Source organism: Cupressus sempervirens, chromosome 5 (genome assembly GCF_028749045.1).
Source record: "Cupressus sempervirens isolate cs-2001-9-10 chromosome 5, ASM2874904v1, whole genome shotgun sequence".
Lineage (NCBI taxonomy): Eukaryota > Viridiplantae > Streptophyta > Pinopsida > Cupressales > Cupressaceae > Cupressus > Cupressus sempervirens.
Genome location: NC_143122.1, coordinates 481,689,781 through 481,715,536, shown reverse-complemented (window position 1 = coordinate 481,715,536; position 25,756 = coordinate 481,689,781). Strand labels below are relative to the sequence as shown.

Genomic DNA, 25,756 nt, shown 5'->3' with positions numbered 1-25,756 from the left:
TGTGATCAAAACATATGAATCCCAATATGATTTAAAATATTGCTGTGTCATGTCCCCTTTCTAGCAACATGACTTCTACCGGGGAGTTTGCCTATCATTGACTCTCGTAGGCAAATGAGTTTGGAAAGAGAGTCATTCAGTTGACAGATGATTACATTCTTGCTCTCAGGAAGCTATTATCCAGTAAGTGGGGCCTACTTGTTTAATGCCGAATTGAGATTGTACTTTAACTTTATAAAGTTATTTATTTAATTTTATAAAGTTAATTAATAAATAAATACATTATAATAAGTTATTATAATAAGTTGTTCTGGAAGTTTCCAGCGACTTCTCAAGAAGTGAATAAAAAGGGGACAAGAGGCACTCGTTAGAACAAGCGGTTTTGTGGATTCTACTTCTTCTTCAGCCGGAGCAATTTGTAGTCATTTAGGTCTGCAAATTCTCAATCTATCTTTGGGAACGAAAACTCCCATTGATAAGCAATTTTGAGGGTGTGAAATATCACCCGAATTATTGCGAAATGAGAGGTGGCGTCACAGTCATCCCATCAGGACAGAATCTGTGGCCTAAGGCCAAATTTTGTGAATTGTTGACAGTAGAGAAAGAAATTACCCAGTGCCGAATTGAAAGAACTAGAGGAAGCCAGAGACCATTGTTAATTTCCGGTATCTGGTCGAGTCTGCAAGTGAATTATTGCTAGGTCTTACCTGCATTCAACAGCTTAACCCGCGGCAGTGAAAGATATGGAATTATATTAGAAATCGCAGGGTGATCAGATTATTAAGGGAGTGACGGAATATTAAGGGGCGTCGATTTACCTTGACGCAACATCAAGATCGAGCCGAAGGCATTAAGAAATAACGGAAAGAGGAGGGTTTGCGCGGATTGTTATTTTTGGCCGTTCGAACTCAATATCGTAGGCGGAGGGCATACCACTGTTCCGAACCTTATACAATTTAAGGTTGATATCCGGCAGGTTCAATCTTATTCTGATTCGGGCTTTATTCTATAAGTAATCATTCATTCCAACTCGCCGCAGTAGTAGCAGTCAGATCCAGGACGAGCGGAGACTATGACCTTAATTAATTAAATCTCAGTATGAAGCCTCAGCTAGCTTAAAGTCTACAAACGGGAAGCAGACTTGTCTCCACCAAATTCATCAGCGAATTACATCAAGACAAGGAGAAGCGTCATCTTTCATGCTATGGCGATTATGGGAGCGGCAATAATTCCAGGTTCTTATTAATAATTTCATGAAAGTAAAAGGGCGGAATTTATTACACTAGGATTATTATGCATTTTTCTTAAACTGTTATCAATATTGTTAAAGCTTGTAATACAAAATTACGACAAGTCTTGGTGATTCAGTTATCATTACATTTTTGGTGATAAATTATTTGGGGCATGATAATTCTATTTAACAGTGACATCCCAAGTACTTGAAATAGTTTTCAGTTTATTTTAATTGATTACTAGTAAGGACCATCTCAGTGGTATCAGAGCAGTATTCCTGCCATCCTGTTGGGTAGAATATTTTTATGCAACCATATTCCAGATATTATATTCGCAGAAGAACAATACTTAGGGTCAGAGATATGGGTGAAAGACAGTCACAGAGTCCACCCAGATTTCCTAGAGTTGATGACGATGAAACCAGAGAGTTTTACTGAATCATGACTACTGGACAGCAGGAAATAGCTCAGTCACTACAAGCTTTGACTACCATAATGGAGAGAGTTGTTCAGCCCAGGATTCAGGAGCAATGTAGAGGTACACCTGATCATGATAATAGAAGTGTGGCAGGCTCACAGGGTGCTCCTAGGCGCAGATCATGGACAGCAAATAGGCCTACTCGACCCACTTTCCTAAGGGAGGAGGCTCAGGAGATAGGGGAAGACGAATTGCCAGATGATTTTCAGGATGATCTCAGAGCTGCTACTGCTGAATGGCAAGCATTACCCCCGCATGTGCGTGAACTATTGAACTTTGATCGCTATCTGAACCAAAGGAGAGAGCATATGAGGAGCAACCGACAGAATAGGAGGTCTAGAGGAGGTCATGATAGTGAGTTGCAACGAGCTGTCAGCAAACTCACTTTACCATCTTTCGATGGTAGTAGTCAGATGACAGCACAGGCTTGGGTTCATAAGTTGGATACATTCCTGGCATTGAGACCTATGTCAGAGATAGATGCCATCAGATATGCCACTTTGCATTTGGAGGGAGTAGCTCATGATTGGTGGTCACACGGGATGGTTACGTTGCAGCACAACCAGGTGACATCTTACCAGGACTTTGTGGACAGATTGGTTGAACGTTTTGATAAAAAAGATCCGGAGATTTATTTTCGCGACCTCGCTCAGTTAAGACAGTCTGGCAATTTGGAGGTTTATATTAGTGAATTTCAGAGATTGTCAGTTATGGTACAGGATGTGTCTGAGAGATGGTTGGTTATTTTATTCACAGAAGGATTGTCTGAACCCCTTAAGGGGTGGATTAAGGCATTTGATCCACCAACACTTCAGGAGGCCATGAGGAAAGCGCGGAGTATGGAGCTAACAGCATCTTCTAGTAGGTTCACTTCCAAGAGTACTACTTCTTTCAGAGACAATAAGAAGTTTGATAAGAAAAAAGGAAAGAGTATTGAAACCAAAGAAAAATCACCCTTGGATGCAAAAGCATTAAATGATTTGCGCAGAAAGAAATTATGCTTCTATTGCAAAGGCCCATATGACAGGGACCATGATTGTCCTCTGAGACCTAAAGGAAAGGCCAACAAAGTTATGTGGGCATATTACGAAGGGTCAGATTCCAACAGTGCAGCAAATGAGGATGATCACAGTAATTCAGAACCTGAAGGAGAAACAGGAAACTCAGAACAAAAGGAAGAAATTGAGCTACATTTACAGCAGGGACGTTTCTCTAGTATTCAGCAGGAGGGATCTTTTAGGTTACGTAGTGTTCTAGCCGGATAGAAGGTGATCACATTGGTTGATACAGGTGCCACACACAACTTCATTGATGCATGATTGGTTGAGTGACGTGGAATTAAGACAGAGGAGTTTCAGGGTCTCCGAGTACAGGTTGCCGATGGATACACTCTCAAGTGCAATAGAATGGTCAGAGATATGCCTTTACGTCTGAATAATTATGAGTTTAAAGCAGATTACCATGTGGTTAATATGGGCGACTTGGATATCGTTTTGGGTATGGCATGGTTACGTTTATTGGGCGAAGTCACTTTTCGTCTGAAGGACATGGAGATCAAGTTTGAGGTAAATGGGAGGCAGCATGTGTTGAGAGCTATCAGAAATAGTGACATCCGAACCATTTCTCTCAGGCGTTTGGAAAGATTGGTGAGGCATAATGATATTGAATGGGCAGCCACGTGTACTCATGCCCACAAAGGAGGAACAGCAAAAGACAGAATATCATCCAGATATCCAGATATTGAGGGAAAAGTATAGTAAGGTATTCAGTGATATTCCACCTAGTACACCACCTGACAGAGGGATTGAACACATCATCGAATTAGAAGAGGGTGTTAAACCAGTTATGATCACTCCATACAGGCATCCAAAGAGGCTCAAAGATGAAATAGAGAAAACCATCAAGGAGCTTCTCACAATGGGACACATTAGACCTAGTAAGTCTCCTTTTGCTTCTTCAGTAGTTTTGGTAAAAAAGAAAGATGGTTCTCTACGGATGTGCATTGATTATAGAATGTTGAATAAGAAGACCATTAAGAATAGATATCCTATTCCACGGATTGATGAGCTGATAGATGAACTACATGGGGCATGCTACTTCAGTAAGATAGACTTGAGATCGGGTTACCACCAAATTAGAGTCAGAGAACAAGACATAGAGAAGACTGCCTTCAGATGTCATTGTGCACACTCTGACTTTGTAGTGATGCCATTCGGGTTGACCAATGCACCAGCTACTTTCCAATCCACCATGAATAAGGTCTTCCATCATCAGCTGAGGAAATTTGTGTTGGTTTTCTTTGACGATATCTTGGTATACAGTCGGACATGGCGTGAGCATATGGAGCATTTAGAGATAGTATTGAATACCTTGCAGGCAGAGTCCTTGTATGCCAAAGAGTCCAAATGTGATCTGGGTATGACTGAGTTATTGTACTTAGGTCATATTATCAGTAGAGAAGGAGTACGGATGGATCCTGATAAGATTCGTGCTATTGTGGAGTGGCCTATTCCTGAGAACTTGACCCAGCTGAGAGGATTCTTTGGTTTATGTGGCTTCTATCGCAGATTTGTTTGCGGATATTCGCGACATGCGGCTCCTATGACAGATTTGCTCAAAAGGGGAGCTTTTGTTTGGACAGCAAAAGCACAGGCTTGTTTTGATAGATTTAAGGAGATCATGACTTCATGCCCAGTACTAGCATTGCCCGATTTCTCAAAACCATTTGAACTTCAGTGTGATGCTTCAGGAGATGGTATTGGGGCTGTTTTGATGCAGGACAAACACCCTATTGCATATGAAAGCAAGAAACTCCGTGGGCTAGAGAAATCATTCAGGAGCACACCTTTCTAGCAGGGCTCTTATAGCCACTTCCCATTCCGAAACAGAAGTGGGAATGCATATCCATGGATTTCATTACAGGATTGCCCAAGGCTCAGGGACGCGAATGCATTTATGTGGTGGTGGATAGACTAACGAAATATGCTCATTTCTTTCCCATCACCATGACTTATACAGCGGTACAGGTAGCTGAGGTATTCTTCAGAGAGGTTCTCAGGTTACATGGGATACCCCGTAGTATTGTCAGTGACAGGGATAACAGATTCTTGAGTCATTTCTGGAAGGAGATGTTTCGATTATGTGGCACTGAGCTCACACCTAGTACTAGCTATCACCCGCAAATTGATGGACAGACGGAGATAGTAAACAAGTGGGTGGAAGGCTACCTGAGGAATTACGTGGCTGATCAACAGAAGGCATGGGTAAGATGGATTCATCTGTGTGAATATTGTTACAATACCACTTTTCACATGTCAATTCAGATGACACCTTTCCGAGCATTATATGGGTATGATGCACCAAGCTTTGTTGACTTGCTGATGGGGGATATCCGGGTTCCACGTGCCGGGGATTTGATTCAAGAGAGTAAAGACATTATTAGCACTCTTCGAGATAACATCGCTTAGGCACAGAATCAATATAAGCAATATGCAGATCAGAAAAGAACTGAGAGAAGCTTTGAGGTTGGTGACATGGTTTACCTCATGCTTCAGCCCTTTCGGCAATCTACTCTTAAAAGAAGTGGGTCGGAAAAGCTTAAGCCTAGATATTATGGGCCTTTCAGGATCACCAGACGAATAGGGGAATTAGCTTATGAGCTTGAGCTTCCAGCAGATAGCAAAGTGTCTAATGTGTTCCATGTGTCGCGCCTCAAAAAGGCGTTGGGACAGAATGTGGTACCTTCTACAGTATTACCCCCTTTGGATGATGAAGGGAAACTAATCTTAGTGCTGGAATTCATTTTGGAAAGCAGGGAAAAACAGCTCCACAGAAGGGTAATCAGAGAGTATTTGGTTAAATGGAAAGATCTACCAGTTGAAGATGCCACTTGGGAAACTGAAACAATTTTGCAACATCCAGCATTGAGATTGCTTGAGGACAAGCAATTTCAGGAAGGGCGGACTGTCATGTCCCCTTTCTAGCAACATGACTTCTACCGGGGAGTTTGCCTATCATTGACTCTCGTAAGCAAATGAGTTTGGAAAGAGAGTCATTCAGTTGACAGATGATTACATTCTTGCTCTCAGGAAGCTATTATCCAGTAAGTGGGGCCTACTTGTTTAATGCCGAATTGAGATTGTACTTTAACTTTATAAAGTTATTTATTTAATTTTATAAAGTTAATTAATAAATAAATACATTATAATAAGTTATTATAATAAGTTGTTCTGGAAGTTTCCAGCGACTTCTCAAGAAGTGAATAAAAAGGGGACAAGAGGCACTCGTTAGAACAAGCGGTTTTGTGGATTCTACTTCTTCAGTTGGAGCAATTTGTAGTCATTTAGGTCTGCAAATTCTCAATCTATCTTTGGGAACGAAAACTCCCATTGATAAGCAATTTTGAGGGTGTGAAATATCACCCGAATTATTGCGAAACGAGAGGTGGCGTCACAGTCATCCCATCAGGACAGAATCTATGGCCTAAGGCCAAATTTTGTGAATTGTTGACAGTAGAGAAAGAAATTAACCAGTGCCGAATTGAAAGAACTAGAGGAAGCTGGAGACCATTGTTAATTTCCGGTATCTGGTCGAGTCTGCAAGTGAATTATTGCTAGTTCTTACCTGCATTCAACAGCTTAACCTGCGGCAGTGAAAGATATGGAATTATATTAGAAATCGCAGGGTGATCAGATTATTAAGGGAGTGACGGAATATTAAGGGGCGTCGATTTACCTTGACGCAACATCAAGATCGAGCCGAAGGCATTAAGAAATAACGGAAAGAGGAGGGTTTGCGCGGATTGTTATTTTTGGCCGTTCGAACTCAATATCGTAGGCGAAGGGCATACCACTGTTCCGAACCTTATACAATTTAAGGTTGATATCTGGCGGGTTCAATCTTATTCCGATTCGGGCTTTATTCTGGAAGTAATCATTCATTCCAACTCGCCACAGTAGTAGCAGTCAGATCCAGGATGGGCAGAGACTATGACCTTAATTAATTAAATCTCAGTATGAAGCCTCAGATAACTTAAAGTCTACAAACGGGAAGCAGACTCGTCTCCACCAAATTCATCAGCGGATTACATCAAGACAAGGAGAAGTGTCATCTTTCATGCTATGGCGATTATGGGAGCGGCAATAATTCCAAGTTCTTATTAATAATTTCATGAAAGTAAAAGGGCGGAATTTATTACACCAGGATTATTATGCATTTTTCTTAAACTGTTATCAATATTGTTAAAGCTTGTAATACAAAATTACAACAAGTCTTGGTGATTCAGTTATCATTACATTTTTGGTGATAAATTATTTGGGGCATGATAATTCTATTTAACAGTGACATCCCAAGTACTTGAAATAGTTTTCAGTTTATTTTAATTGATTACTAGTAAGGACCATCTCATGCTGCGAAGGCTTTCATTCTATGCCGTCATTCTTTCAAAACACTTCAAAGGTTATTAATACCTGTTTAGTCATGACAAACATATCCTTAACATGGCATATATATATAAGCATTATCTGAACCACGTCATTATCGCTGAAGTCAAAATTTAATTGGCAAAATCTTCAGAATATCTTACATTTGATAGATGGCAGATTCTCTTCAAGGCACAGGAAAACCTCAACACTCACTAAAGTCATCCAACTCTATGACCGGCACTGGAACAGATGTCATCTTTCATTGCTGCAAACTATGTTTCAATACATGGCACATTAGCTTTGTAATACACAACATATTAAAATTACAATATAATCAAATCATACTATCAACATATGAGAAGGTATCTCCAGCAAGCAACAGTTGTGTATAAAACCTTTATCTATTTTATGAAAGGTATAATATTGTATGATACTTATTTTCCAACCGAACAAATGATTTTGGCACCAATGTCTTTTATTTAAACACTTATATTACATATTGCATATTGTTTTTGAATGAAGGAATAATAGGTTTTGAAGGGACCCAAAGCCCTGAATAGAGCTATTACATCAAATAAAGCATTTGAGAGCCCCAGAGAGAAACAAACCAGAATACAAAACAATAGACCAGAAAAGACCCACCCAATCACCTAGAGACAACAAAAAGCCAGTAGACCTGCAAAAACAACAATAGAAAAAACAAAATAGAAGACAAAAGAAACACTAGAGAAGCTATTAAGTTTCAAGGTCCAAATGACCTCTTCTTCCAATTAATTCGTCCTCTGGACGCATTCTCTAAGTCAGTCATCTCAGTTGGGCTAGATCGCACCTTCTTCTTAACGCTAGCTCTGGTTCTTTTGCCCCGACCAACAACCGCACCAACACTCTCCTCAGGAACCTGCTCCACACTGACAATAGCCTTCAACTACAAAGATCTTTGCAACTTAGTCACCATCTTCCTCATACTTTTGCAGAGTTCTTCAGGACATTATGGGAGTTGGTCATGATCTTCATTAGGGTGGAGTTCGTCCTATCAGCCCTCTAGTTCAAATCCTCCATCATTCCCTAAAGTATTGAATTCTTCTTTTCCTCAGCCTCCATAAAATCCAACATCGTTTTCTCCTTAAGTATCCACAAAGAACTGACATCAGAGAGAGGGGGAGATCTAACCACTTTACTCTTCAAATCCTCAACCTTAGTTGACAAAGCACAAAACTTCAGATTGAGGCCCTTGATTTCATGGAAGGTTGATTACATAAGATGAAAAGAGTAGAATGTACCAGCCTTGGCCGTTTGCAAAACCCCTCCAATCATCTCTTCTTTCTTGTCCTCGAAATCACTAAGCATTGAGAAAATAGAGGAGGGTCTAACATTGGCATCATGCTCCCCTTCTGACTCTTTAGAGGAAGTGCTAGAAATGTAAACATCATGGTCCACTGCATCCTCAAAGTTCTCCAACAAAGGAGCCTTGCCTTTGCCACCAAAAGCATTCCAAGACTTCAGCAAGGCAAAATTCAGACCCTCCTTACATTTCTTCTGCTTGTGTCCTTATCCACAAGAGGGGGAGAAGGCACATCTTCTTGAGAACATATGTCATTATTCTCCTGCAAGATGTCTTCTTCCTCATCTTTCATCTTCGTATCGCTTTCATCCAACTCAGCCCTATGCTTAGAGAGCTCCACCATGGCCCTACACTTGGAGGACTCCACCATAAAAGAGGAGCCAAAGAATCTTTTCTTCAGAGGGGGAGGAGGGACCTCCTCAAAGCCCTCCTCAGTATCCATCCCTTTCTCCTCCCTTTCTTTGATGAACCATCCTTAGGAGACTTAGAAAACTTGACCTTTTTAGCAGGAGGGTCATGAGACACCTCCACATCCTTCCCCAACCCTTCACTAGAAAGCTCGCTCCCTCTAGTGTCTTTCATCTACTTAATGCTAGGGAGAGGAGTAGTAGCCCTAATACACTCACAAATGAGGAGAATGAGACCCTAGTGATGAACTTGTCTCTTAGGGTTCCACTTGTGTATCTTAACAATATAGTCGAGGTCTGACATAAAGTAAAAAGGAGAGTATAAACTTTATGCCAAAAGTGATAAAGCATCACAAAGTGGTACCCATGAATTCTGGTATACCTACCATCTAAAGTAAAATATTCCATTATGGGTGTGAGAGCTTCCCTCCAAATTTTCCTTATCTCCTCTACTCATGCAAGGAAGAATTACCTTTTCCATGAATTCCCTCTCCTAGTCAGTCTAAGAAACTTGATAATCACATTATCGAAGGGCTTTCTGTTTTTGTAGAACTTACTCCCCTCCACAAGAGGCATATAACCCTAGCCACACACTCCTCATTGATCACAACTTTTCTTACCTCGATTGTCATAGAACCATTACTCCAACCCTTCACAAACTCTAGGGTAACCGACGCATTAGAGCCATGCAATTTCTACATATATCCCGTCACCCTACCTCTCTTCAGCTTCTTCCAAACATCAAGATCCCTCTTCCAACGATGACACGGTGCAGGCTTGATTCGCTTCAATTCACCTCCCATTTTAACAGAGAAAAATGGTTGTTTTGCAAGAGAATTTGAGGATTAGAAATGAAACTACTCGCCCAAAAATTCCTACAAAGCGTGTGGGAACTAATGAGAATAACTTGTGCAGCCTTTCTGAACCTCTAACATCATTAATGTAAATTCTAATGAGATTAGATGTCACTGCCATGTTTTCTCATATTCCCAACTCCGCCATTAATCTGATCATATCCAAGGAAGGCTTTTATATCATTATTTAAATCCTCCCCCCCGCCCCCCGCATATAATGATTTCCTTATTGTTAAGCCTTATGTCAGAAAAACAATCAACCACGACATTGGTTTTCCTATAAGAATGTGATTTATAACATTTGTTCAAAGATTGGATTTTATCCCTTGCCTCTTTAATTATATGGTCTATAATCCACAAAGTACTGTTATTCCCATTCAAAGAATTAATAATATTATTAGAATCACCCTCAATCCAAACATTTGTACATTGGAGGCGACTTAGAATTTTAATAGTTTGTAAGGCACACATGGCTTCTGCGAAATGGTTATTTTGTATACCCAAGGGAAGTGCCACCACAGTGAGACATTTGCCATTCTCATCTCTAACCAATCCCCTGCACCTAGTCCTCCCAGGGTTCCCCTTGCCATTTGCATATAATTGCATTACAATCACATCTGCCATGTTATTACATAAATCACATCACATTTGTGATTACCTAAACTCGGCATATAAAACAAGCATTATGGCATGATTAATATGATAATTGGCTAACAACCGATTACAATAATAATCATAACATGATCATTATGGTAATAATTCAGTCAAGAAAGGCATCTTCACAAGTGCCTCTTCTTTTCAAATCATACATATATCATGATGACCATATCAATCAATCAAGGCATGAATTGGAAATAAACTTATTTGTTATCCTATAATGATTACTCTATAATAGAGTGTATTACCTTTGGCATCCATTTCAGTGCTAGCATATAAAGTTACAATAAAAAATGACATCTCAAAAATATTGTTATTGTCATGTAAGGCATAGCCCTATAGGCGTTATTCAAAGCATACATTGAAGGATATATCAAAGGCGGTCTATATAAGTTGTACATTGATAATTGAGAATTAGATACAAGCAGTACAAGGTACTGGGATTTCCCTTACCTATTGCATATAATTCATGTATATCAGAAACAGTAAACACATCATTGTATGGTATGCAATCATATTTAGTACATATAAACTAAACTATGCTCATTATATTGTGTACACATTTTGAATTAAGCCTCAATTATATGTTACTTAACATAGCAGAAGCATTAAGAAATTGTTTGGGAGGGGGGTGCGAGTCCCCGTGTTACACTGTTTTCAAGACAACTATTCCTGCTCACACTTCAGTTACAGCTGCTTTCATGGATAGGCTGCAAGGGATTAACAAAGAAGTCAAAAAATTCCATGATCTGTAACTTGGGAGTTATGTTGTGCACTTTTTTCTAGGAATGCTAGCAATCATTCTTGGTTGGCTATCCATGCCTTGAATCCTCAATAAGAAATGATGGAGCTCATCGCAGATGGTTGGAATGAGTGTTGGAGGGACGATTATCTAAATTTCAGAATTGATAATGGTAACCCATTTCTTACCAGCCATTTTGCTATTAGAGAGAGAGAGAGAGATTGGAGCATTGATGTTATAGACACTCTTAGAAGTATTCCTTGGGAAATAATAGATCAATTTGTCAGTGTGGAGCTTATTGTTTGGTTGCAGGTCAGTCACATCATTTCATGAGTTTCTCTTATTCAAGGGGAGTTGGCACACTATTCCTTGTCAAGGTAGTAAGGATTTTCAGTTGGTGAGTGCGTGGAGGCCTTTTCGTATCACTTTTGAGTTGATTTAGACACACATGCTCATACTTGGGAAATTGTAATATACTGATGCTTAATGATTAGAGCAAGATGCTGACTGTAGTGCTGAAGGAAAATTTCGTCAAACAGTTCTGAAGCAACCCAATGGCGTTTTGATAATACAGGAAACAACTCCACAAAATATATTTAATATCATTATGCATTAGTTAAGACTTTCTTCCAACACATAACATGCAATTTAATTTCTTTTCCATCAGCAAACTGTGCAGACTTAAAAAACTCACCAATGTAGTAACAAGCACCATTAATTGCCTTCCAGTTTTCTACCAAATAAGGAATCGGATAAAGTCAGATATCTCAACTTCAATTAAAGTAATGTTTGTGAAGATTCAGATTTGACACAGAGGAATCAGGAGATTAACGGTAGCAAGTATATCTTCAGTAAAAGAGATTACGAACAGACCTGTATTCCTTGTTGCTGAGTTGGGAGTAGAGTTTGGAACTAAGTAGAGATTGGTTGACACTCGCGAATGGCAAGAATAGATATCCAACCCCTGACCAGTCTGTATTTGTAGGTCTCTGCATTCACAAGTTGTTACCTGCGAATCGTATTGTGAGAGGTCATTCCGCTGTATAATAATTCTCCTTCTGTGAACTGCCTTCTCCTCACGACTCCAAAACCCAACCTGCATTCAAGGTGACTGTTGTGTGGTATCCTGAATGTTGACTGCTCTTTGTCGGTGTCACATATAACCACAACAACCCAGTCGATGTCCACTCTCTGACGTGGGTGGGGTAGACCCGAGTTTATCAAACGTTGCAACACACTTCTACTCCCTGTGTCCGCGTAGGCTATCTTGCATACACCTGAGAAGTGTTATGCTGAAAATTTGGCCCGTGAAGTGTCCACAAATGTTATTGTAGTATGCAGTAACCTTCGAATGGGTAACACTCAATCTTGATGGTGCCTTCTATTACATCCACCTGCACAACCTTATTCTCTGGAACTAAATCTGAACCCACTGACTACCACTGGAAACGTAGCTACAAAAGAAACCAAAATACTAAGATCACCAAGTTATATTCACATGCTCATACCTTCATCATCTTTGATTTCTTTGAACTTCTTTCCTTTGCCGATTTTTTGCCCAATATTATATACCATTGAATGGAGGAAGGTTGGGGTGACGTCCAACTTCCTTAGAACTCCCAAAACTTGAGGGTTTTCGTCCTCAAAGTTTTAAACCAGTCACATTTAAGCAATCGGAACTCACAATATATCTTTTATAAATTCTCACGTGTTTTCAAATCCCAATACAAGCTCTCATTTGTAGCCTCGAAGTGAGGGAAAACACAAGGAGCAAGGAATGTGGGATTAAAACTTCATTTTTGTCTTGTAGTCACTTAAAGCCACTTTACAAAGTAAATAGCTGTATAACATAAAAATGACTTAATTCCATACACCTTAATAAAGTTCTGAAGTAAATAAAATTAAACTTCCATTGTGATTGGTAGGCATCCTATTAGATACCTTCTTTAACCTATCTGAATGTGGAGATAGATTAAACTGGCGCCCAAAATACTAGTGTTGAGAAGGGGACATGACAATCCTCTCTTCTCGGGATTGCTTGCCCTCAAGCAATCTCAATGTTGGATGCTGCAATATAGACTCACCTTTCCAAGTGGCGTCTTCATATGGTAAGTCTTTCCATCGGACTAAATATTCCCTGACGGTTCTGTTACGCAGCCTTCTCTCTTCGGTTTCAATCATTTCCTCCGGCACCAAAATAAGCTTACCCACTTCATCAAGCAGGGGCAAACTCACTCAAGGTACAATCTGCTGGCCCACAACCTTCTTGAGGCATGAAACATGAAAAACGTTGTGGATTTGGCTGTCACTCGGCAAATCCAGCTCATAAGCGACATCTCCTACCCTCCTGGTGATATAATAAGGTCCATAAAATTTGGGCTTAAGTTTCTCTAACCCACTTTTCTTCAAGGGACTCTATTTATATGGCTGTAGACGAAGAAAAACTCTATCACCCACCTCAAAATTCTGCTTAGTGTGATGTCGATCAGCATATAACTTCTACTGATTTTGTGTCTGCAGAATATTATCCTTGAGAGCTCAAAGGATATCCTGCTGGTCCATAATCCATTCTTTGGCCAGTGGTGCCCGGCTGTCCTGTAATGCTAAATCAATAAAAGGAAGGGCTACAAAGGAGTCATCCGAATGGACATATGGTAGGTGGTGTTGTAACAATACTCCCCCAAATACAACTACTTAAACCATGCTCTCTGCTGCCCTGCAATGTAGTTCCTCAAGTACCCTTCCACCCACTTATTCACTTATTTTGGTCCGACCATCCATCTATGGGTGATAGCTAGTGCTGGGAGTCAACTCTGTACCTATCAATATGAAAATCTCCTACCAAAAGGTACTAAGAAACCTACTGTCCCTGTCACTCACAATAGTCCTGGGTAATCCATGGAGCCAGAAAGCCTCTCGAAAAAATAGCTCAGCTACCTGAGAGGTTGACCAGTCTATGGCGATCGCGAAGAAGTGTGCGTACTTGGTCAATCTGTCTACCACTGCAAAGATGCAGTTCCTACCCTGGACCCTCGGCAACTCGGTAATAAAATTCATGGAGATACTCTCTCACCTCTGGGCTAGAATAGGGAGAGGCTGAAGTAAATCTGCAAGAAAGCCCTGTTCAGACTTGTTCTGCTGACAAGTCTGGCACTCTCTGACATGCTGCAATACATCGTCCTTAAGCCCCTTCCAAGAGAATCTCTCCCTGATCTGCCTGTAGGTTTTAAAAAACCTTGGGTGCCCTGCTGATGGTGCATCATGTATGATGCACATAATATCCCCCTTTAGTTTAGATTCAGGTACTAGGTAGATTATGTTTTTGTAATATATAACATCATTCATTACCTTGTACCATTTGTCCTGAAGTATACCATCCAAAATCTGACAAGCATGAGCATTTTTGGAATACTCCACTAAAAGCTGGGACCTCCAATCTATTGAAATCTTAGAAATGGCGTAACATGCTAGCACTAGGGGTCATTGGGAAAGAGCATTAGCAACTATATTATTTTTCCCTTTGACATATTCAATGTCAAAATCGTAAGCTTGTATCTTGCTGACCCATTTTTGCTGCCTTTCGTTCAACTCCTATTCTAGGAAGTAGTGCAAGCTGTTATGATTGGTCTTAACTGTAAATTTACTTCCCACCAAGTACTGCCTAAATTTGGCAAACGCATGCATTATAGCCTGCATCTCCTTATCATAGGTGGAATATAGCAACTTGCTGCCCCTAAGTTTCCTACTCTCAAAAGCAATGGGATGACAGTCTTGCATCAATATTGCCCCTATTCCGCTTCCTGAAGCATCACACTCTAAAACGAAGGGCCTAGAAAAATTAGGAAGTCCTCAAAGAAAACCAATACACTCTTCCTTAGTTGTTTCTTATTAATATAGTTCATGCATGACTGGAAAGTGGTAGGTGCATTAGTGAGCCCAAATGGCATCACCAAGAACTTGTAGTGTCCGTAGTGGCATTGAAAGCTGTCTTATGCACGTCCTCCTCACGGACTCCAATCTGATGGTATCCTGATTGAAGGTCTATCTTCGAGAAATAAACTGTCCCGTGAAGCTCATCCAATAACTCGTCAATGCGTGGAATCAGATACATGTTCTTAATGGTTCTCTTGTTCAGTGCACGGTGGTCTATACACATGCGAAGGGTGTCGTCCTTCTTCTTAACCAATACCACTGAAGAGGCAAAGGGGCTACAGCTGGGTCTCGTATGCCCCATATCTAAAAGCTCCTTGATCGTCTTCTCTATCTCTTCCTTGTAGTGCCAGGGGTGACGATAAGGGGTAGTAATGATGGGTTTGGCACCCTCCTCTAGCTCAATAATATGCTCAAACCCTCTATCTGGTGGGATTCCCGGAGGTATATCCTCAAACACTCTACTGTTCTTATCTATAACTGTTTGAATGTCATAATGATATTGCTGTCCTGTATCCTGTGTCTCCTTTGAGGAGATGAAACACTGTGTCGCCCACTCTATATCATCATGTCTCAAAATGGTCTCCACCCTGTGAGCTGTAATTAATCTGGGTCCACTATCTGGTATGGCTTTGAGGACTACTAACCAATCACCTTGTGATAATTCCAACTGCATGGTCTCGTGATCAAAAGTGTACCTGCGAAGAGTCCTTAACCATTGTCTACCCAAAATGGCATCCAACCCATCCAAATGAACGACGTAGAAATCAGTCTCCAAAAGATAATCGTCAAACTATATCTAAAGACTAACTACCTTCTCCGTACATCTTGACACTTCATCACCTGCAACTTTCATCTCAAACTCGGGAATGTCAACTGTCTGCAACCCTCTCCTAGATACCATCCATGTACTAATGAAATTATGTGAGGCTCTTGTATCCAAAAGGCACACAATGAGCTGTCCCTTAACCACAACCCTCACTCTAAAAGGATGACACGCCGGATCACTAGAAAGAGTGGCTATAACTAGAGGTTGTTCCGTGACAATTTTCTTCTTCTTATCTTTAAGGGGCTGCTCTTCAACTTCTTCCTCCTCATTGTCCTCAACCTCTTCACCTTCTTGTTGCTCCCCTTCATCCTCAGAGAGAACCTCAACATAGCGTATCTTGCCTTTTCCAAGGCATCTGTGATCGGGGGTCCAAGGCTCCCTGCAAGTAAAGCACAATTTCTTCCTCTTGATTTCATTCCGTATTTCAAAATCCAACCTAGGAGTGAGTTTCTGCTGGTTTTTATTTCCTTGGCTCCATGTAGATCCCCTTTAAGGTTTCTTTGGAGGCTGTAATATCGATGAGGGTGAATCCAAATCATTAGCTATCTTAATCGCGTCATCCAGAGTGTTTGGTTTAAGGATCTTAACCAAACCCCTAAATCTGTCCTGTAGACCTTCTGTGAATAGCATCACTTTCTGCTATTCTGACATATCTGGCACCATAACTAATATACGTTGAAACTCATCAATGAACTTATCTAAAGATCCACTCTGACGCAACTGAGCCAAATCCCTGTAATAGACTTCAACATCCTTCCTGTTAAAGCAAGTAATCAACTTAGAGCTGAAAGTCTTGTATGAAATTATGAGGCCATGATTCTATGTGACTAATCCATGATGCCACCAATTGTACGCAGTTCCCTCTAGGTGCATAGTCTCAAATCTAATGGCTTTAGCTTTAGCCATGGGTTTAAGTGTCAAATAAATATCCAGCTTGTGAATCCAAGCTCTAGCGGATGTCTAGCCACTACCATCAAAGGTGGGGAGAGTAAGTTTGTTCATAACATGTTTTAAATCCCTTTTAGGTGTTCTCAGTCTCTGATCCTGCTGCTGCCTATCAACCTCTCTTTTCTAATTTAAATATTGAACGAAGCTTAGATTTTGTTTAACTGGATCTGGAAACAAATCCTACTCATCAAATGTTGTCATAACATTATCTAGTAACAAATTCGGAGCTGCAAGTGGTACAACTTCTTCTTCTACATTAAAAATCGGCATCAAGGGTCTGTCTGTGTTATGTGTGGGAGCTCTAGCTGCTCGGGGAGATCCAACTATACTACCACCTCCACTGTGATGGCTAGGAGCCCTTCTATGATCGGAACCAACTGTTGCATAGTACCTGCTAATTGCTGAAGAGCATTTGCAATGTTGTTTTGTCCATCTCTGATAGCCTATAACGTTTCCCTAACTTCCCTATCTATGTTCAGTTTCATTATATGCCATTTGAATGTTGATTTCTAGTTTAGCCTGTTCCAAGTGATCAACCTGTTGAGTAATATTGGCCTATTCACCTGTTCCAAAAGTTATTTCCTCATCCACAATAAAACTGTCCTCAATGTTGATTTGAACTGATGAGTCTGCTTGTTCCAGCTGTAGGTGACTAAATTTATGTTGTCTTCTACTCATTCCTGTCTATCATTTTTGGGTAAAAATGGTCTGCAATTTTTTTATTTTTCCCACACAATGGCAAGTCTTGTGGCTCTGATACCACTGAATATACTGATGCTTAACAATTAGACCAAGATGTTGACTGTAGTGTTGAAGGAAAATTTCGTCAAACAGTTCTGAAGCAACCCAATGGCATTTTGATAATACAGGAAACAACTCCACAAAATATATTTAATATCATTATGCATTAGATAAGACTTTCTTCCAACACATAACATACAATTTAATTTCTTTTCCATCAGCATACTATGCAGACTTTAAAAACTCACTAATGTAGTAACAAGCACCATTAATTGCCTTCCAGTTTTCTACCAAATAAGGAATCAAATAAAGTCCAATATCTCAACTTCAATTAAAGTAATGTTTGTGACAATTCAGATTTGACACAGAGGAATCAGGAGATTAATGGTAGCAAGTATATCTTCAGTAAAAGAGGTTAAGAACAGACCCGTATTCCTTGTCGCCGAGTTGGGAGTAGAGTTTGGAACTAAGTAGAAATTGGTTGACACTTGCGAATGGCAAGAATAGATATCCAACCCCCAACCAGTTTGTGTTTGTAGGTCTCTACATTCATGAGTTGCAACCTACAAATGGTATTGTGAGAGGTCATTCCGCTGTATAATAATTCTCTCGTCGTGAACTGCCTTCTCCTCACAACTTCAAAACCCAACCTACATTCAAGGTGACTGCCGTGTGGTATCCTGAATCTTGACTACTCTCTGTCGGCGTCACATATAACCACAACAACCCCGTCAATGTCCACTCTCTTATGTGGGTGGGGTAGACCCGAGTTTATCAAATGTTGTGACACACTTCTACTCTGTGTCTGCACGAGCTATCCTGCATATCCCTGAGAAGTGTTATGTTGAAAATTTGGCCCATGAAGTGTCCACAAATGTTATTGTAGTGTGCAGTAACCTTCGAATGGGTAACACTCAATCTAGACAGTGCCTTCTATTACATCTTCCTGCACAACCTTATTTTCTGGAACTAAATCTAAACCCACTGACTACCATTGGAAACGTAGCTACAAAAGAAACCAAAATACTAAGATCACCAAGTTATATTCACATGCTCATACCTTCATCATCTTCGATTGCTCTGAACTTCTTTCCTTTGCCAATTTTCTGCCCAATATTATATACCACTGAATGGAGGAAGGTTGGGGTGACGTCCAACTTCCTTAGAACTCCAAAAACTTAAGGTTTTTCATCCTCAAAGTTTCAGACCAGTCACATTTAAGCAACCAGAACTCACAATATATCTTTTATAAATTCTCGTGTGTTTTCAAATCCCAATACAAGCTCTCATTTAGAGCCTCGAAGTGAGGGAAAACACAAGGACCAAGGAATGTGGGATTAAAACTTCATTATCATCCTGTAGTCACTTAAATCCACTTTACAAAGTAAATAGCTTTATAACATAAAAATGACTTAATTCCACACACCTTAATAAAGTTCTGAAGTAAATAAAATTAAACTTCCATTGTGACTGGTAGGCATCCTGTTAGATAACTTCTTTAATCTATCCTGATGTGGAGATAGATTAAACTGGCGCCCGAAATACTAGTGCTGAGAAGGGGACATGATAGAAATTCATTGGTATTGTTGTTGTCCTTTGTATAGAGAAACAAAATTATATTGTACTTCGCTAATTTCAGTTTTGAGCAGCAGTGCTTTTTGTTTACTTCAAATCTTCCAAATGGAAAGAGTTCATTTTATGATGGTTTGTGTTGTGAACTTTGGTAGCCTACTCTTGGTGATTGTTCAGGACAGAAACTTTTGCATGTTTGGTTCATCTTTTAGAAATCCTTGGAGTTGGAAGAGCAACAGGTTTTGCAAGTCTTCATGATTGTATATGAATAATACAATGGAGGGATGATAGATCTTAAGGTCCTTTCGTAATGAACTTGTTGAACTCTTGCAAAGGACCGTTTTCCTTTTAGAAAGAAGAGTGGAGGCATTTGTATTTTCTGGTATGACTCTATGCGAAATATTAAGGAAAAATATAATTGTGATAAATTAGGGGCAAAACAAATCACAATAAATTTGGGGCTAAAATGCAAAATCTCTGAAAAAAAGGATAGGGCTAAAAAGTAATTTTGTTTATACTACATTGACGAGGTGAGTGAAAACTCTGATAAGAGTGTCATAAAAGAGACTGAAGATCTCTCTTTCAACATGCTTCATTAGATATTGTCATTATTTATGCTTCGCTTCTTGAAGGAGATTGTGCTTCTTCTTGTTGGTTTGTGAGGACGGAAACCCTTATAGGCGACATTCTCTACGTTGTTGAGAGACACAAAGGATTGGGAGTGGTTTCACTACAGGAGTCATATTGCCGCATATTGGGAGTAATTACCTTAATCTTTGGGGGTGAATATTGCAGATCTTATTTATAGCAGCAGTTGTGAGAAGTTTGGGGAGTTTTGCATGTGTGTTCATAGCTCTATGTATTGTTGTCATTGCATAATAGTTCCAGCTGTGGCAGAATGGCAATATATTGATGTGAGCTAGGGTTTGGAACCCTTTCTATATTTTGATTGTTGTTGTAGACATTTATATTCATTTCCAGCAAAGGGGTATGTAGAACCTGTGTTTATAATCTGATTTAATCATCTCCGTATTCACAGTTTGCAAAATATTAATTCATTTTCAGAATTGTATCCAATTTTAAGTGATTAAAGGTTTTTACTGTACTATTATTGTGATTTATTTGCAATATAAATCTACTCTTCAATTATATTATATTTTTCTCTTTGAGCTTTAATTAACAAACAGGGCATCATATTGCAAAAGTGTCCCGTTTTGTGTTTTAAGAAAAAACTTGTGTAAATTGCATTATCGTGCAAGCAAGAGGCACAAATTAACAATCTTGAGAATCCAAAACTTTTGGACAATTATCCTTACAGTTTACACTTGACAATCTTTTGACCATTCTCAGCTTTGTTTCAGACTTATCCTGTCCTGGCATGCTTCTAACCATTACTTTGACACATTTCATTATTTCAACTTCTGCTTTCTTTTGTGCACATTATTGCATTTCTATTCTAACTGCTGTGTATCATTCTTACAATGGCTTTGCCGAAAACTGCTAACAATGTTAAGGAATGGAAACCCAAATAAATACATAACCCTCAATCACAAGCACTTTGAGTTTGTAAACCCTGCTTTTAAATGGTCTTTCCTAATATACAAGTGAAATTTTCTTACTGGTACTGATTGCCCTATAAATGATGAAGAACACTGCAGCAGTTTGAAATTTGCTAAAGGTGCTTGGAGATGGAGATAAGCAATGTTAAGATGCTGCTGATCCTACAATATGAACAATGGCATTTACAACTGTGGGAAAACTGCAATAAAACAAATAATGCTCCCAACAATGAACCATGGCTTGCAAGCTCTTTGCAACCTCCTGAAAGAGAACATTCAGATCTGAATAGGCATATTGAATATTCAAAACCCACTCTAAGCAGTCTTATGGCATGCCCTGCAGTGTCAAGTGGCATCTTTTATGTTTCTCAATGTTTTTGGGATTCAAGTTTAAATCCCGTATGGCATGCTCCATGAGCAAATGGACACTTGTTTATGTTTTACAAATTTTGGCCAGAATGTATTATGGCACATACTTCTTCACTCTTCTTGAACACTTCATTTTGATGAATCTTGGAAAACTGCGTAATGGCACACTTCATTAGGTCGTTTGGCTAGTTTTAACATAAACACATTGTCATCTCTCCTTGCCTATGGCACACTCCTTAGTACTAGATGTCCCATTTTCATGCCTTGAACCATTTTGACTCTTGTTTCATGTCCAAGCTACAATCTTTGCATTGTCTGATGTGTTGCAAAGCTTCTTTCATCAGCTATGCAAGGGCAAGGATTAGAACTGAAAGTATGACATTCATGACCAAGATAGGGAAGGATTTGACAATGACTCAACTAGGAAAAAATAAGAACTTCATTTGACTCCAAGATTGACACTGAAAAATTCCATATGGGTGCAACACATACATGCACAAATATATACAAGATTACATACACACACAATATCTCACTGGCTCAAATGAAAGAGTGGGTGCACGTGAATAGAGTGAGTGGAACATATGCTCTTATCCGAAGAAGCAGCATTCATTGATGTGCTATTACAAGTTTCAATATTCAATATCATCCATCACCTCTAGAACCCCACACCTAATATCAGAATATTCAAACCTTGATTGGCAACCTGAAATTTTTTTGCTCAAATAATTTCTTGTAAAATTATACTACCACATTCATTAAGAAATGACCAAATAACATTAAAAATCATCACTAGCCTCAGCCATTCAATACCAAACAAGAGAACCTTCATGAAACACATTGCATCAACATCCTTTACTTGTTCTACTAGTTCTCACAGAATTGTACAACCAAATTTAACAAGAGATCAAAAATGATTAAACATAATATCACTCACCTCAGCCATTCCATACCAAACAAGCGGAACTTCACGAAACTGCACAGCATCAACATCTTTTATCTGCTCAAGTAATTTCTCCCGCAATTCTACAATGAAATTGAAACAAAAGATAAAAGTAACAATGAACACAACATAAGGATACATGGAAACTATTTTACCAGTTATTACAATTTCGAAACTTCCCAATATATCTCAAGTCTCTACAGGAAAAATGATATTTTTGAATTTTCACATATATGCATAGAGTAGTGAGGTAACCTTCTAGTCTTACTACAAGGTGTGAATGTATATAACGCCCATTAATCTTCCGTGAATCTAATTTGGCTCCACTTTTTGAAACTTCTTTGGCAAGGGCCACCAATGCCTGAGAAACAAGGCTTTTATTAAGAATGTATTCTCGTAATGCTTTAGACAGTAATCACATTTATCAATGAATATGCTTGGCATGATGAAAATGTTAGCAATAATCTTTTTGAGAAAGTGAGAAACTACACAATACTATCCTCGTCAAATTTATCATCCTCCACAATATTAGTGCGTGCAAAAATATATTTCCTTCTAGTAAGTGTCTTTCACTCAAAAAAGAGTTTGAGTAGCAAACATTACACTAGTATCATTCAATGTCCCCCCTTAATTGCAAACCTTAAAAGAAAATTTATTAAATGTGTTTTTACCTGTTTTTTTGCATTTAATAAATTTTATACTTACATATATGTGTTACTTCGGTAATTAAATTTAAAACGAATGAGCACATATATGATAATCAAAAGAGAGGAATAATAGACAAAAGAAACGTGTCCCTGAAATTCAAGGGGGACTTGTGCGTTACTACGGCAGAATTAAATAGAGCTGGAAGCATCTCTAATGGGGGAAGATTACTGAATTTGGAGTTACTTTATGCAGAAGTTACAGAGAATATGGAAGAGTATTCTACAGGGGCGATTTTCAGGGCTGAGAGATGCTCTTAGAATAGCCCAGTTTTCATTCGTGACAGTTGCATGGTCCTTTTTTAGCTTGATATTTGGCAAAAGAAGAGCTTTGCTCATGTGTTTCCTTGTGAATGGAATCCATCAGCTCGGGTAGAAGGAAAGAGATTGGTCAAGTGAGTTATAAGCAATAATTGCATGTTCGTGGGTTGGTTCCAATCTCCGCATAGATAGAGCTTGGCTTTCATCCACCTTCTTTGGTATTGCTACAAGTACCCACTGAGGTTTTCGAAGGAATAGACTAATCACAACCAATCAGTATAACAAGCACTCAGGGAGATAGTTTTGTAGGCTTTGTAATTTGCACTTCACTATTACAGGTAAAGACACCCAAGTATTTGAGCATGCAAATTTGCATTTTCAAAATTTGAAATAGTCAAAAGCTATTAGGTTGCTGCATGCAAATACACTTGGAGAGTTTGATTTTGGAGAAGACTCTTTCATTTCAACTTCTCTTTCCTCCACATTTGGCTCTTTGAGCTCCAAGTAGGTAGAAGATTTCAACTTTGCTTTCATTTCTTGCTTACTTCACTATTATGTTGCATTGTTTGGCTCATCTTTGTCCATTTGTTCAAAAGCATGCCATATCTTTTGCATTTTTCCTTTAAATAAGATGAAATCTTCTCATTTCAAATGCTTGAAAATCCTCCAAACTCCAAAAACGAAATTGCATGTAGAAAAGCATCTTGAAGTTTGTCATGTCAAAAGATGATCTCCGTGAATCAAAGGATATAGCAGGATAGGAACTAGGCGAGGGGATGCTACAGATGCAAGTTGATCAAGTTAGACCTGTGGAAACACTCTTAGTTCTCCACTTTGGAACTATGTGCAAATGATATGACCAATGCCAGGTGGAGGAGGTTATGTGTGGATTTGTAGCCACTTCAAAGAGGAATTTAGTAGCTCTTATAGTACAGTGAAAGCACATTTGAGTTTTATTCCTAGGAAATGTTTGTAACAACCACTTTTCCCGGGTCTTAACTAACAACTAACCTATCAAACAAATATAGTTATTACTTCATTTTCATAGGAAGACAATTATATCAATTGCGTTCATGTGAATGAGATTAACAGTTACAATCAGTTAAACGGAAATTTCATAACTAACAATTGAAAACACCATCAATGAATTTACTATGGAAATTAAAAATCTACATACTATGGAATTCGAAAGCGAAATCAATCTAGGAATGCTTTTGCAAACACCCAAGTTAGTTCACAAATACCTCTTGGGATCAAATGACAATTACCATCCAATACCACTATATCAAAATCAAATGACAATTATCATCAAATACCACTATATCAATTAGGGCATGGATTACCATTGGATCATTTAGGGCATCACATACCACTTATCAATTAGGGATTTTTTATCAATGGATCATTTAGGGCATTAATTACCATTGGATCATTTAGGGCATCAAATACCACTGTATCATTTGGGGTGTCAAATACCACTGTATCATTTAGGGCATTAGATACCATTATGTCATTTAGGATACTAGATACCACTGTATCATTTGGGGCGTCAGATACCTCTGTTTTATTCCTTTTCTTCCTATTGCTAACAATGGCAATAACATAAGATTAAAAGATATGCTCATAATCAATATCCTTATAAATGAAAGACTGAAATAACAATCATGTAGATATATTCCATATTCGGTTGGAAGGTCAACCGATCTAAATGGTTAACAATTACATTGACGAGAAAGGTTTCTTTCATCAAAGAAAATAACCAAATTCAATGATATTAATTAATCCATCATATCTTCTACTTGTATAAATATCATAAAAGTAAAAATACCTATTACCAATAAATGTTTGAATGCTCAACTTATCTTTATCTGATGCATGTCCTGACATCTCGTAGAGAGGGGAAACATTGTCAAGGGCTTAACCTCCCAACCACAGACCTTAAACTTATCCCCACACTTTCTCTAATTAGAAAGGCCCTCCCTACCCGGAATAGATATGGAACACCTTGTCAGCCACAAAGCATTCTAGTATTTAATCACACCACTCGACTTAACATAGAATAAATTGGACATGCATGAGCGATTAAATAATTTCTCTTTTTAAAATAATATATTATTGTTATATCATTTCTAATTTTGTTTTCCATGTTATTGCAAATTCCTTTATCACCTCTTCACCTCTTCCTAGGCCATTCAACTGGGTGAGTCCTAGGTGTTAGAGTAAACCAACTCAATCTGCTGATTCTTAGCTAGTGCATGATTAATTACATATTCAATATATCTCAGCTTTTATGACTTGAGGAAAATAATCTTAAGACTTGCAAAAGTACAATTCGGTTCTGAGTTACAGCAATTAAAGAAAGATGTTTGGACTCAACATGACAATTTGTCTTTGCTCAATATGGAAAGATTAGTCTCTTTGATATTATAGTGCAGATTTCTCATAAACGTACTTCCTTCTGCTATAATTTATAATGCAAAAATAAAAGAATGAAGATGTATCACTCAGAAAAGAAGTGACCACTTAACCTGGTCTAACGAAATACAGAAATGTGAGCCTTGGCTTGATGTTTAATGGCCGACTTCCTCACAAAAGCAATCTGTATGCAATATCAGATTGTGTCTAATTTCCGCTTTCAAGAAGGGTGTAGAAAGGAGGAGTAAAAATGTGGAAAGAAATGCAAGAGTAAAATCGCGTGGAGGCAAAAAACATATCCGACTTCTCTCAGCTTCCAAATATATGTAAAGGCATTCAACTTCTCAAGG

The 25,756-nt window shown here is 38.8% G+C and overlaps 1 protein-coding gene across 7 annotated transcripts in view; it reads right to left on the bottom strand.

Annotated features, from left to right (window-relative positions):
* LOC149556843 (PROTEIN TARGETING TO STARCH (PTST)) overlaps positions 1-25,756 on the bottom strand; it is a 261,217-nt gene that overhangs the window by 54,017 nt on the left and 181,444 nt on the right. For all 7 annotated transcript variants that reach the window (XM_089831423.1, XM_089831429.1, XM_089831424.1 and 4 more), the window contains 2 exons: positions 22,282-22,387; positions 22,021-22,109 (listed from right to left, as the gene is read on the bottom strand). In XM_089831423.1, coding sequence (XP_089687549.1) covers positions 22,021-22,109; positions 22,282-22,387 — 195 coding nt within the window. The remainder of the gene's footprint in view (positions 1-22,020; positions 22,110-22,281; positions 22,388-25,756) is intronic.